Source organism: Trachinotus anak, unplaced genomic scaffold, assembly GCF_046630095.1.
Source record: "Trachinotus anak isolate AG129_WGS33_773 ecotype Australia unplaced genomic scaffold, CSIRO_AGI_Tana_v1 ptg000032l, whole genome shotgun sequence".
Taxonomy (NCBI): Eukaryota; Metazoa; Chordata; class Actinopteri; order Carangiformes; family Carangidae; genus Trachinotus; species Trachinotus anak.
This window is the reverse complement of record NW_027273883.1, coordinates 2,324,644-2,337,924: the sequence shown is the minus strand read 5'-3', so window position 1 is coordinate 2,337,924 and position 13,281 is coordinate 2,324,644. Positions and strand designations below refer to the sequence as shown.

Genomic DNA, 13,281 nt, shown 5'->3' with positions numbered 1-13,281 from the left:
ACCTAGTGGACATTTCACAACACTGCAACAGTCTGCTGTTACCCAGAACGACAAGGTGACACCCAACATCTCTTACTGCATTTTACTCTGAAACATACATGTATCGTGAGAAAGGTGTAATAAACTCTTCAAGACATATCAAATAACGTAGAAGAACAACAAGAACAAGAACAAGAGCGAGAAAACAGGAAGAGAAGACAAAACAAAGGATGTTCCTACATCCAGACAGATTTGAAGCCACCTAATTTGCCATAATGAGACATGTTAAGCTAAAGTACCTTTGAGGAAGGCCTGCGCCAGACGCACTGTTCTGTGATGAGCCTGGCCTCAATGAAATTTGGTCAGATTTGAAAACATCGCCACACAGACAAGCAATATAAAAGCTCTTACGGAGATCTGCTTTTATTACTTTTACACATTTATTTAAATGTTTTATTTTTTTTTTATTACAAGACAGTAAAATGAACTTTTGTTTAGTGTCTCATGTCCACAGGCTCTTAAAACTGTTTCACAGGCCCATGTCACTAAGAATATATTTGAGGAAACACAAACACTTCTGTGTTGTGTTCAGGAGGACACCAAATGGAACTGAATATTAAAAGATGATCTTATTTTAAGCAGCTCAAGTATAAAAAATATTCACTGCAGCTGTCCCAGGCATTCACCGGTCAAAACCAGAAAACACCTCCACTTCATAAGAGGAGGAGTCAGATTTCTTTATTCCATATAAGCTCGATGTCATGATATGGAGTCCTCCATGGACACACTTGAGGCATGGAGATCGGACGTTCAGGAGGACATACATGAGGCTGATTGTAAAAAAGCCCCGGAACAATCAATTAATATGATAATGATGCTATTGCAATACAAATGGTTAATGAGAACTTTTATTTCCCTGGTCAAACTGAACTGCTGACCCCAGGACATAGGAAAGGGGTGCTCCATTTCACTGTGCGTGTGATTATGACAAAATACAAAAAAAAGAATTGTTCATACTGTATCTGGATTGTTGTGAATGTGCCTCATCAAGCAAAAATGTGTGTGCAAGGTATATCTCCGAAGCACTTAGGTTAGTTAAAAATAAGCTTTATCTTGGAGAGAAATGGATAAGCCTTTGATCCGTGTATTGTGAAAGAGAAGGCATCTTGTAATTTATTGGAGAGACTGACAGGAGAATGTGAGCATGGTCATTGTGAGGTTGTGTGCAACCTCTGTCTGCATCACTGTTTCCTTCTCTTTTTTCTTGTCTGATGCATTTTTGTTTTATCTCTGTTGAATACATGAAGTGAATACAATGCATTGTGTTTCTTTTCCTTTGATCGTGAAGACTACACGTTTCAGTGTTTAATTCAGATATTGTTGTTGGCTGTTTGCATGTCTGGAGTGTTTGCACAGCACAATAAAAATAATGTTTAATATCTGGGGTATAAAAGCAAGAAAGCAAAAAGTAGTAAAAGTAATATCAAGTTTAGGAAGTTGATTTTTCACACTAAAACTGACAGTGAATACTCAAAGTGAAAATCCAGCCAGTGCTTGAGAAAAAGCTGACACAAGTTACACACAGCAACCACACACAGACTGAGCTGAGTTGATTTGGTTATGGTACGTGTTTCCTCCTGTTGCACCATGCAAACGTCCAAAGTCCACATGCTGTATTTGTACCATTATCTTAAAAATAATTACCTTTTCATAAAACAAGATAGCACTATATATGGTTTGAAAGGTTTGTACCCAGCCAGTCGTCCATGCAAATGACTTTCTCAACCAAAAGCAGAAGTTGTTAATTTCAAGGTTGTGAGTTAATAGATTCAACTGAACAGGGGAAACAACCACTTCTCATATTAGGATGCTCCACGGTTCCATTTCAGCAGAACTTCTCTGTCTACAAGTTGGATAGAATTCCAGAGAACGACGGCAGCGATGGCGGAGGAGGATGAGGTTAACTACGCTTCAGTTGTATTTAAAGCCAAAAAAAATCCCCAATTTGAAGGTAAGTTTAGTTAGTTTTTTTTTTTAAACACAGCACATTAAGAGAACATATCAAAGCACAAAGTTGCACAATGCCAAACTTTCAAAATAAATTGTGCAATGAGGAATATATTTCAACATTTACTTCTACCAACTGCAGTCCACTGAAAAAGCCTACGTACATTTAATTTCAGTGATGTTTATCTTCAGTTACCATTTCCTTCATTCAGATAGTTCGATTCAAAGTGTAATATGATAATGTAATGCTGGAATTAGGGTCCTACCCAATAAGTATTACTTTGTTCAGGGGTTTAAGTTTAATATCAAATTGTTGTAATCTGCTGCTACCAAACATGCATCTTTCCAACACACTGGGTGTAAACTCAGCTTCTTGTTTAGTAGTTTGTACTGTTCTTCAACCTTTCAGCTCAAAAGCAGGAGGAAACTGTGTACGATGAAGTGAAGGTGCAAAGCCAACCGTCTGAGCAAACTGCAGACACAAATGGTAAGTTGAAAAAATGTGTTCAACATTCACATATGACTGCAACTAGGAACATACTAGTGGGAATATGATTACAAGCATTACTGCATCGTTACTTCTCCTGATGAAAGATTCATAGTTTCAGGAGGATTACCACCCCCTGCAAAACAGTTGCACATCTGCACACAGTGTAACAGTCTAAATTGTGTAAGACATGCTGTGTAATGTAGATACAAGAAGGGCTGCATCATCAGCAGGCCTTTTTGTTTTCCTTTAGTTTAGTGCGAACCTTGATGGAAGTGGATGCCTGGGAACGAGCTCCTTATTCCTTTAGCTCCTCGACTAAAGAATAACAGAATAACATTTAGGGAACGTGTGGCTAAGGTTGAAGTTAATAAACAACAAGTATTGTGGAAGTCACAGAGCTTGTGTGGACGTTTGTTTCTGCCTTCCTCTCTTTTCCTCCACACTCTCCAAACTGCTTCAACCCAAACACATGGACCCAAACTGTTACAACATACATACCCACACACTGTTGGAACAGCCACAGGACACTTCCACAGGCACACTGAAGGATACGGGCATCGAACCACCCACCTTCTGATTAGTGGACAACCAGCTCTACCTCCTGACCCACAGCCCCCAACCCCCCCAAAGTGACTCAATTAACTCAGACTGCTTGTATTTGTTTTGTCTCAGCAGGACTCATACCAGACAAGAAAGCAAACAAGAGACGTCACCACTGTCAGCAGCTGGCTTGTTTTTTGGGGATTCTTTGCATCGTTTTGATCATAGGCATCATAGTTGTCTGGATCTACCGTAAGTATAAAAAAAAGGCCGTCCATGCATGAATTTAGACATGAGACAGTCCCTGAAGAATAATAGTGCCAGTTTTCTGATGTAACCAAGATTTGATATCAGTCATGTATTTGCCACAGTCAGTATCTGCTGGCTAATTGAATTCTAAATCTATAATTAATGTAGATATATACGCTGACAGTAAGCAATTTATAAGACAGGGTTTCTGTATTATGTGATTTTTATCTTTATTATACCAGTTTATTCCATATTCTGCATGGGGGAGACTCTTTGTAATGCACAGTGCAGCATCTCAGTGTGTGGAACAGACGGATAAGTCAAGTGATATTCTGTATTTTTCTTAGTCAACATATCCAATGCTAAAACCCAAACCAACTCTGAATTCATCCTAAAACAAGTACTGTGAATCAATATATACGTGTTCCTCCTCTATTATACACAGCTGGTGCCATAAAAAGGTTGCTAACAGGATCAAATTCTACAACGGATACCATCAGTACAATCCGCGCCCAGCTGTTTTAGACAAATTAAAGATTTACATCTGCACGAGGAACCAAAGAGCTTTGAGGTGATAGCTGACAAACAGGGAGTCTAAAATATTGAGAGAGGGACTAACATGGGATGTGTTGATCTCGTTAATTCAATAAACACAATAAAAACAGGCAGGATAAATCTAAAGTGACTAAAACAACATGGACAACACAGAAATTTCAATATTGCTATCCCTTAAGCTCACTTTTATTTTGCAGTTGTTCCAGACAGTCATTCAAGTAAGAGTGAGCTGGACCAGTTAAAAGACAACCAAACCACTCTACTGGCTGAAAATCGCAACCTGACTGACCTCAACAACAAACTTGTTTCAGAAAATGAAAACTTGAGGCGAAACCTCAGCGAATTCACAGTCAAGTTTGGCAATCTAACACAAACCTCTGCTGCCTTAGAGAGCAACATCACAAACCTAACTGCACAAAACCAGGAGCTGGCAACACAAAACCAGGAGCTGAAAACACAAAAGCAGGAGCTGGAGTCAGAGAGGAACAACTTAAAACAACAAATACACAACATGACGACAGAGAGGACTGAGCTCAACGTCACTCGAGCTCAGTGGACCATTGATACCTACTGCCCCATAAAAGAAGACAGTATGTTCACATCACTTTAATGAGCTCTGAAAATTACCAAATATAATAACATCACTATGCAGTAAAGTTGTTAATTAGTTTGTTTCTGTTGTTACAGGACGACAGTGTGAAGCTTGTGAGGACGGCTGGTTACATAACGAGTCCAGCTGCTATGCGGTTAATAACCCAACTGATCCAAATGATTGGAGAAACTGGACAGAAGCTCGAGAAGACTGCAGAGGAAAGATTTCAGATTTGGTCGTTATAGTTGATGAAAAAGCGAAGGTGATGAGAAAACTGTGGGAATATTTTTGACGTCTTTTCTGTAGGTCTGATCACACTGTGAGTCTGTGGATCACAGTGTATTTGTGGTGATTAAATATCTCTGATAACTCTCTCTCCATTGTCCTCAGACATTCGTCAGTGGTAAAAGTTGGGAAAGTTCAGGAAACAAAGGATACTGGATTGGCCTGAGAGTTGAAGATGGGAGATGGAAGTGGGTCGATGGAAGTGATCTGACGGAAAGGTAAGAGACACATTCCTGAACAATTTGAATGATAAAATCATCAGACTTGATCTAATCATCACATTTTTCCCTCAGCTCCTGGATTAAACCTCCTGAGGAAGGTCGCTGTGCAATTTCTGTACAAGGAGAAGGATGGAAATCAGTGAGCTGTAGTGAGAGAAACCGATGGGTCTGTGGAAAGGCGGCTTTATCAGTTTAAACCACTGCAGTTAAAGTTGAGAAGGTTACTGGATATTCTGAAGATTCACCACATGAAAGATGATATCAACTGATTTATAAATATCAAGTATGAAAACTCCTGATCACAGTTTTTATTTTCTGTAAAACAATTTTATTTTTCTCAGAAAACAAAGTAAAATGTCAAGTGATTTATTTTCCAAGGAGGCTTACCAGTTGTGTATTAGCAGACTGATGACAGGAAACAACAGGACTGCTCAGTTTTCAGTTTCCTGTCTGTAACATTTTACATTGTTGCTGCTGATTGGCCAACAGAGGGAGCTGTATTTCCTCTAAACTGAACGTCACTGGGCTGCGTCATAAGTTTTTGTATCTGATGTAAAGAATAATTCTATGTCGAGGTGACAGTTGAGTGGAAGCAAATTCATGTTTTAGTTGATGACAGTAAATAAAAATGCTGCCACATAATGTTGTTACTGACTTTTCCTTTCAAACTGCTCCTTGGAAATGTCAGTCAGCTTCCATCAAGTCACCAAGAACAACATTAATATCACAGGATGTTGTATCATGTTTAATCGAGATGAGAGGGATGAAGATCTGAACTAAGCGTGTTCGTTTGTCCTTGTTGGCCTCATTCATGATCACACAGCCAACATCAGCACCGACAGAGCTCCAGAGAGGGACGGGAAGTCTTACAAAGGAAGTTGTACAAAGAGGAATTTCATGGTTGTCAGATGGAGCTTCAGAGTTTTCTGCTGGTGTTACATGAACGCTCGTAACATTAGCTGCTTATAATTGGTAGACTGGACACTTTTATACTTCTCTTTCAGCCTTTGTAGAGGATTACTGGTGAATTTTATTCTTTATTCAGGATGAACAGAAAACCACAGCAGCTGACTCTTACTTTCCAAAATCCAAATGCTTCTTCATCTGCAGGTGAGAGACTTTCTAACACAATAAAACTTTACAAGCTGCTCGTCTCTTTGTGTAGCTGCACCTTGTTTTATTGTTTTCATCATTTTCTCAAGTGTTATCATCTCTGCCACAGTGATGCTAAACTCAGTAGCTCGCTAATCTCAACAGCACACTACAGTGTGTACTGACTAGAGCTGCATTTATGTTGTATGTTAATGGATGGAAATGCATCAATGTGCTGAGGGAAGGCAAAACTCTAAAATTAGGTAAATCCAACCTAAGATGAATAATAACACATGACATATTACAACGTGTCGTTATTTTTTTTAACAAAAACTAGGTCAAAATGCAGAAGCAGTGTGTAAAAAATTAAATACACTCTTACTGCTTCCATAGGGATTAAGAGGGTAAGTAGCAGCCAGGTGCTGCTAATCAAATGCCCTTGATTCATTGATCATCAGACAGTGTGACCACCTCTATAAAAGCAGAGGTTTTGGCAGTTTGCTGGTCTGGAGCCTTCAGGTGTGTGTTAACACAACGCCAAGGAGGAAAGACATCAGCAATGATCTTACAGAAGCAACTGTTGCTGCCCATCAGTCTTGGGAAAAGTCAAAAGGCCATTTCCAAACAATTTGAAGTCCATCATTCTACAGGGAGAAAGATTATTCACAAGTGGAAAACATTCAAGTCAGTTGCCAATCTTCCCAGGAGTGGACGTCCCAGCAAATCCACCCCAAGGTCAGACTGTGCAATGCTCAGAGAAATTGCAAAACCCCAAGAGCTACATCTCCGACTCTACAGGCCTCAGTTAGCATGTTGAATGTTAAAGTTCATGACAATACAATTAGAAGAAGACCGAACAAGTATGACTTGTTTGGAAGGGTTGATGATCTCCTCATAGCTTCAGACAATGGACTTGTCTCTGTACTTGTCCTACTAGATCTTAGTGCCGCATTTGACACCATCGATCATAAGATTTTATTACAGAGACTAGAACATATGGTCGGCATCAAAGGAACCGCACTAAGCTGGTTTAAGTCATATCTGTCAGATAGACTCCAGTTTGTTCATGTTAATAATGACTCCTCTATCATAACTAAAGTCAGTCATGGAGTTCCACAAGGTTCTGTGCTAGGACCAATGCTCTTCAGTCTATATATGCTTCCTCTGGGAAACATTATTAGGAGGCACCAGATGAATTTTCATTGTTACGCAGATGACACCCAGCTGTACTTATCCATGAAGCCAGGTGAGACTAACCAGGTAGCCAAGCTTCAGGTGTGTCTTAAGGACATAAAAATCTGGATGACCAGTAATTTCTTACTCTTAAATTCAGACAAAACTGAAGTTATTGTAATTGGCCCAAAACACCTCAGAGATACACTATGTGATAATATACTGACTCTGGATGACATCACCTTGGCCTCCAGTGCTACAGTCAGAAACCTTGGTGTCATTTTTGACCAGGACTTGTCCTTTACTTCACATATAAAGCAAGTCTCTAGGACAGCCTTCTTCCACCTGCGCAATATTGCTAAAATCAGACCCATTCTATGTCTAAAGGATGCTGAAAAACTAGTTCATGCATTTGTTACCTCAAGACTGGACTACTGTAACTCTTTATTGTCAGGATGTCCCAAAAATTCAGTAAAAAGCCTCCAATTGATCCAGAATGCGGCAGCACGAGTACTGACAGGAACTAGGAAACGAGATCACATCTCTCCTGTGTTAGCCTCTCTGCATTGGCTCCCTGTAAAATCCAGAATCGAATTTAAAATCCTCCTCCTCACCTACAAAGCCATTAATGGTCAGGCACCATCGTACCTTGGAGAGCTTATAGTTCCCTATTTTCCCAATAGGACACTTCGCTCTCTAAATGCAGGTCAGCTTGTGGTTCCCAGAGTTTGTAAGAGTAGAATGGGGGGCAGAGCCTTCAGCTATCAGGCTCCTCTCCTGTGGAACCAGCTCCCAGTGTGGGTTCGGGAGGCAGACACCCTCTCTACCTTTAAGATCAGGCTTAAAACTGTCTTGTTTAGTAAAGCTTATAGTTAGGGCTGGCTCGGGTATGTCCTGACCCATCCCTTAGTTATGCTGCTATAGAGCTAGACTGCTGGGGGATTCCCATGATTCACTGGGCGCTCTCTCCCTATTTCTGTCTCTCTCCCCCTCTCTCTCTCGATGACCTCATGCCATTAACTTTGTTTCCTTTTCTCTCCCGTAGTTTGTGCTTCTCCTCTCTCTCCCTCTCTCTGTCCTCATTCTGCAGGTATCTCTGCCTCGGGAGCAGCAGGATCCAGATCCACCACTACTCATCTTTACTATTAACCACTGTTACCTGTCATCATTATTATTGATAACACCATTACCTACACAGCTGTTCCTGGTCTCTCTCTCTCTCTCTCTCTCTTCTCTCCCCTCTCCTCCCCCTCCCCCTCTTTCTAGCTTCTCCTAAACCCAACCGGTCGAGGCAGACGGCCGCCCACCCTGAGCCCGGTTCTGTTGGAGGTTTCTTCCTGTTAAAAGGGAGTTTTTCCTCCCCCCTGTCGCCAAGCGCTTGCTCGTTGTGGGAACTGTTGGGTTTTTCTCTGTAACAAAGTAAGGTCTTGACCTTACCCTGTAAAGTGCCTTGAGATAATGTATATTATGATTTGGCGCTATACAAATAAAATTGAATTGAATTGAATTGAAGGGTTGCCAGGAGAAAGCCCCTTCTCTCCAAAAAGAGCATGGCAGCATGGCTTAGCTTTGCAAAGTCATATCTGAACAAACCACAAGACGTTTGGAACAATGTCCTTTGGATAGACGACACCAAAGTGGAGATGTTTGGCCATAATGCACAGCAACATGTTTGGCCAAAACCAAACACAGCATATCAGCACAAACACTCGTACCAACTGTCAAGCACGGAGGTGGAGGGGTGATGATCTGGGCTTGTTTTGCAGCCACAGGACCTGGGCACCTTGCAGCCATTGAGTCAACCATGAACTCCTCTGGAGACCAAAGTATTCTAGAGCCACATGTGAGGCCGTCTGTCCGACAGCTAAAGCTTGGCTGAAACTGGATCATGCAATGGGACAGTGATCCCAAGCACACCAGCAAATCTACAACAGAATGTCTGAAAAAGAAAAGAATCAAGGTGTTGCAATGGCCCAGTAAAAAGTCCAGACCTCAACCTGATTGAAATGCTGTGGCGGGACCTGAAGACAGCTGTGCATAAATAACTGCCCCCGAACCTCAGTGACCTGAAGCAACATTGTAAAGAAGAGTGGGCCAGAATCCCTCTTTCCTTCATTTCCTCAAGCCTAATTTCTGTTTGGGGGGGCAGGGGGGCAATCCACAGTATGTCCACTAAAAGAAGGAACATTACACCACTGGCAAAATCACACAAATATCCCACAGTAGTGGGAACAGAATAATTAACACACTTAAGAGAACCTAATTATTAGACTGTAACAGACTTTAAACAAGACACACACATTTTAAATGGCAAGAAATGGTCAAATCTACTTGATAATGACAAATCTCCCTGTCAGTTGATGAAATGGGAACTGCAGTAATGTGAGAGTTTGTGTCACACACATAGAGGACTTCCTCTCACAACATAACATTAGCTGGTTACAATTGGTAGACTGGACACTTTTATACTTCTCTTTCAGCCTTTGTAGAGGATTACTGGTGAATTTTATTCTTTATTCAGGATGAACAGAAAACCACAGCAGCTGACTCTTACTTTCCAAAATCCAAATGCTTCTTCATCTGCAGGTGAGAGACTTTCTAACACAATAAAACTTTACAAGCTGCTCGTCTCTTTGTGTAGCTGCACCTTGTTTTATTGTTTTCATCATTTTCTCAGGTGTTATCATCTCTGCCACAGTGATGCTAAACTCAGTAGCTCGCTAATCTCAACAGCACACTACAGTGTGTACTGACTAGAGCTGCATTTATGTTGTATGTTAATGGATGGAAATGTATCTATGTGCTGAGGGGACACACAACACTAACTCTGTTAGAACCCGACTTATCGATCTATCACGACAACACACGACAACACTCTGGCAGCAGATGCATTTGAAAAGTGAAGTATTCATTTTCACCTCATCATAGTTTTTCCAGTCTGCTCAACATATCAGGAGTGATACTGTGAATAAGAACTAATTTTCTGCAGATATTTAAAGCTGGTGTTTGATCTGAACTGTTTCAGTGAAACATGAGGAAGCTGACTATGTTAATGCAGCAGTATCCACTGTGGACAAAATGCCAGCCATCGTAGGTATGTTACTGACACAGTTTATTTGGCAATAATTAACTTCAACATTTTTAACAAGGTGAAGGTTTAGAATTTTTTTGAAATATTAAAATTCTATCACAGAAATGTTCAAGTTTTAAAGCACACAACATATTTCAGCTGAATTCTTCTTGTTTTCTCAGATAAGAAGCCTCACTCCTTAACTCAGTCTATTGCAACAATAGCAGTGGGTTGGGTGATACTCTCTGTTACTTTGGCCCTTGATATCTACTGTGAGTATCAACTCAGCTGGAAACAAACCTGTACATGTCTCTCTTAGTGCTCTGATGAACTGATTCCTGCTCCAGGCTCGTTGACTGAAAATACAATTTATGTGACAGTTGTTTGAAGTCAAAGTTGTTTTTCTCTCTTGTGTTAGACAACAACAGCAGCTCACCTCTCCTTCCTGTATTTTTGACTGTAGTTACCTCTGTCATCTCTGAAAACAACACCAAGCTGACTGCAGAAAACCAGAACCTGGCAACACAAAACCAGGAGCTGGAGTCACGAAAAAAGGATCTGAAGTCACAAAAGCAGGAGCTGGAGTCAGAGAGGAACAACTTAAAACAACAAATACACAACATGACGACAGAGAGGACTGAGCTCAACGTCACTCGAGCTCAGTGGACCATTGATACCTACTGCCCCATAAAAGAAGACAGTATGTTCACATCACTTTAATGAGCTCTGAAAATTACCAAATATAATAACATCACTATGCAGTAAAGTTGTTAATTAGTTTGTTTCTGTTGTTACAGGACGACAGTGTGAAGCTTGTGAGAAGGGCTGGTTACATAACGAGTCCAGCTGCTATGGGGTTCTTTACCTGACTGATCCAAATGATTGGAGAAACTGGACAGAAGCTCGAGAAAACTGCAGAGGAAAGATTTCAGATTTGGTCGTTATAGTTGATGAAAAAGCGAAGGTGATGAGAAAACTGTGGGAATATTTTTGACGTCTTTTCTGTAGGTCTGATCACACTGTGAGTCTGTGGATCACAGTGTATTTGTGGTGATTAAATATCTCTGATAACTGTCTCTCCATTGTCCTCAGACATTCGTCAGTGATAACAGTTGGATTAGTTCAGGAAACAAAGGATACTGGATTGGCCTGAGAGTTGAAGATGGGAGATGGAAGTGGGTCGATGGAAGTGATCTGACGGAAAGGTAAGAGACACATTCCTGAACAATTTGAATGATAAAATCATCAGACTTGATCTAATCATCACATTTTTCCCTCAGCTCCTGGATTAAACCTCCTGAGGAAGGTCGCTGTGCAATTTCTGTACAAGGAGAAGGATGGAAATCAGTGAGCTGTAGTGAGAGAAACCGATGGGTCTGTGGAAAGGCGGCTTTATCAGTTTAAACCACTGGTTCTCAAAGTGGGCTCCAGGGAACCCCAGGGGTCCTTGAGGAGGTTCCTGTGGGTCCCCAACAAAAAGATTAATCATTTAATTTTACTATAATTCACAAGTAACACAATGACAGAATATATGGATATATTGGTCATGTGTTTCAAACACTTCTACCTCTGTGGTGGGTAAATGGGTCTATGGTCTAATTTGTGTCAGGTTAGGGTTCCTTGGTGTGAAAATGTTTGAGAACCACTTATTTAAAAACTGCAGTCAAGCTTGAGAAGGTTACTGGATAGTCTGTAAAGATTAGTCATATGTAAGATGATATCAACTGATTTAAAAATATCAAGTTTGAAAACTCCTGATCACAATTTTTATATTTACAAAGATAATTTAAATTTTCTCTGAAAATAAGGTAAAAATTCACATAATTTATCTGTCTATCGAGTTTTGACTTATTGAAAGAGCAAGTTGTGTGTATCAAAATGTCACATATGTGGGTTAGCACTGGTAAACAGAAGTCGTCCTATCACAACAACTCAACCCTAACTCCTAACCAAAGACCAAGCAACCACAAACTTTTCTGATGAGTTTAAAATGGATTAACATTACAGAAAACATTTAAAATGCACTGGACAACTTGTTAAGGATAGTTTCTGACTATCTAGGAGAGGGGGGGTGAAGATTGTTGTGGTTTGGAAAAGAAGCTTTATCACCACAACAACCTGCTGTGTGATGTCTGTCAAAAAGGACTCACAAAAGCAAAGGCCCAAAGGATGTGAGCTGTGAGCTGTAATGACAAACATGGATGGATCTGTGAAAATAAAAGCTGAACTTGTTGAAACTGTGAAGGTTAACTGAGTGAGTATGAATTGATTGAATGTAAAGAAATGTCACCTGACATTCATATTTCAATATGAAGATTTGAAATTCAGAATTCATAATAATTTTTAAAGATTATTTAAAGAGATATTTTTTTCAAGCTGTTGTGATTTGTAGTTTTTTTTTTTTTTAAATCAAACTTACAAACCATTTGTGTATCTGCAGATGCAAATAAAATTCATTTATATTTTGTACTGTAGATGTATATCAAATATATTTTCAGTCCATATGTGAAAAAAGGGGTGGAGATCGCTGTAATGTTATGTAATATCTGGTTTGTCATTTACATGTTTTGGAAAAACAATTTCAGTAAATGACTAAGAAAACTACATAACCAGTGTTGATTTCAGGTTTGGCCAAACTTTCCAAACTTTCTTAACATTCCTCTTACTACACAACTGAAAGTCATGTGATATCAATATTTTGTCTAGTTGTTGTATGAGGTTACCGATGAAAGATTTAATCACTTTCCTGTTACGCAGAAGTCAACATTGCAGTTAGCAAAGGAGGAAGCGATACACAGTTAAATCAGCTACTGATGGGAACATGAACCATCTTTGAATTCTTATCTCTTTACACATTAGACCAGATATGACCAGATGATCATTTACAAGCATAACTAAGTTTGGAGTTTAAAAGGCTGTGTCTCTCAGACTGGGAGCTCTTTATGTACATTAGGATGTGATATGGCACAAGCTAAAATGAAAATGTAGCTTAAAGTATTTATTTGAATATTTTACAATTAACAAGTAG

General features: G+C 39.9%; 2 protein-coding genes across 5 annotated transcripts; both read left to right on the top strand.

Annotated features, from left to right (window-relative positions):
* The first annotated feature begins 1,800 nt into the window (after positions 1-1,800).
* Positions 1,801-6,013, top strand: LOC139613741 (asialoglycoprotein receptor 1-like). 4 transcript variants are annotated; one of them, XM_071470583.1, is made up of 7 exons: positions 1,801-1,990; positions 2,396-2,473; positions 3,149-3,268; positions 4,018-4,410; positions 4,508-4,674; positions 4,803-4,915; positions 4,991-6,013. In XM_071470583.1, exons 1-7 carry the CDS (start codon positions 1,921-1,923, stop codon positions 5,112-5,114), a joined length of 1,065 nt encoding a protein of 354 aa, XP_071326684.1. In that variant the 5' UTR covers positions 1,801-1,920; the 3' UTR covers positions 5,115-6,013. The 4 variants fall into 4 exon arrangements, with proteins under 4 accessions (XP_071326684.1, XP_071326685.1, XP_071326686.1 ...); XM_071470584.1 differs by having other exon boundaries at positions 1,802-1,990; positions 3,152-3,268; positions 4,991-6,012; XM_071470585.1 differs by having other exon boundaries at positions 1,802-1,990; positions 4,210-4,410; positions 4,991-6,012.
* A 3,552-nt stretch (positions 6,014-9,565) lies between these two features.
* On the top strand, positions 9,566-12,789 carry LOC139613639 (C-type lectin domain family 4 member M-like). Its single transcript, XM_071470446.1, has 7 exons — positions 9,566-9,769; positions 10,209-10,277; positions 10,436-10,525; positions 10,717-10,953; positions 11,051-11,217; positions 11,346-11,458; positions 11,534-12,789. Exons 1-7 carry the CDS (start codon positions 9,706-9,708, stop codon positions 11,655-11,657), a joined length of 864 nt encoding a protein of 287 aa, XP_071326547.1. The 5' UTR covers positions 9,566-9,705; the 3' UTR covers positions 11,658-12,789.
* Positions 12,790-13,281: the final 492 nt, after the last annotated feature.

Coding starts and splice junctions, on each gene's coding strand:
- LOC139613639 (XM_071470446.1), top strand. CDS start 9,706: ATGAACAGAAAACCACAGCAGCTGACTCTTACTTTCCAAAATCCAAAT. Junction 9,770..10,208: donor AAATGCTTCTTCATCTGCAG/GTGAGAGACTTT, acceptor GAACTGTTTCAG/TGAAACATGAGGAAGCTGAC. Junction 11,218..11,345: donor TAGTTGATGAAAAAGCGAAG/GTGATGAGAAAA, acceptor CATTGTCCTCAG/ACATTCGTCAGTGATAACAG.
- LOC139613741 (XM_071470583.1), top strand. CDS start 1,921: ATGGCGGAGGAGGATGAGGTTAACTACGCTTCAGTTGTATTTAAAGCC. Junction 3,269..4,017: donor CATAGTTGTCTGGATCTACC/GTAAGTATAAAA, acceptor TTTATTTTGCAG/TTGTTCCAGACAGTCATTCA. Junction 4,916..4,990: donor GGAAGTGATCTGACGGAAAG/GTAAGAGACACA, acceptor TTTTTCCCTCAG/CTCCTGGATTAAACCTCCTG.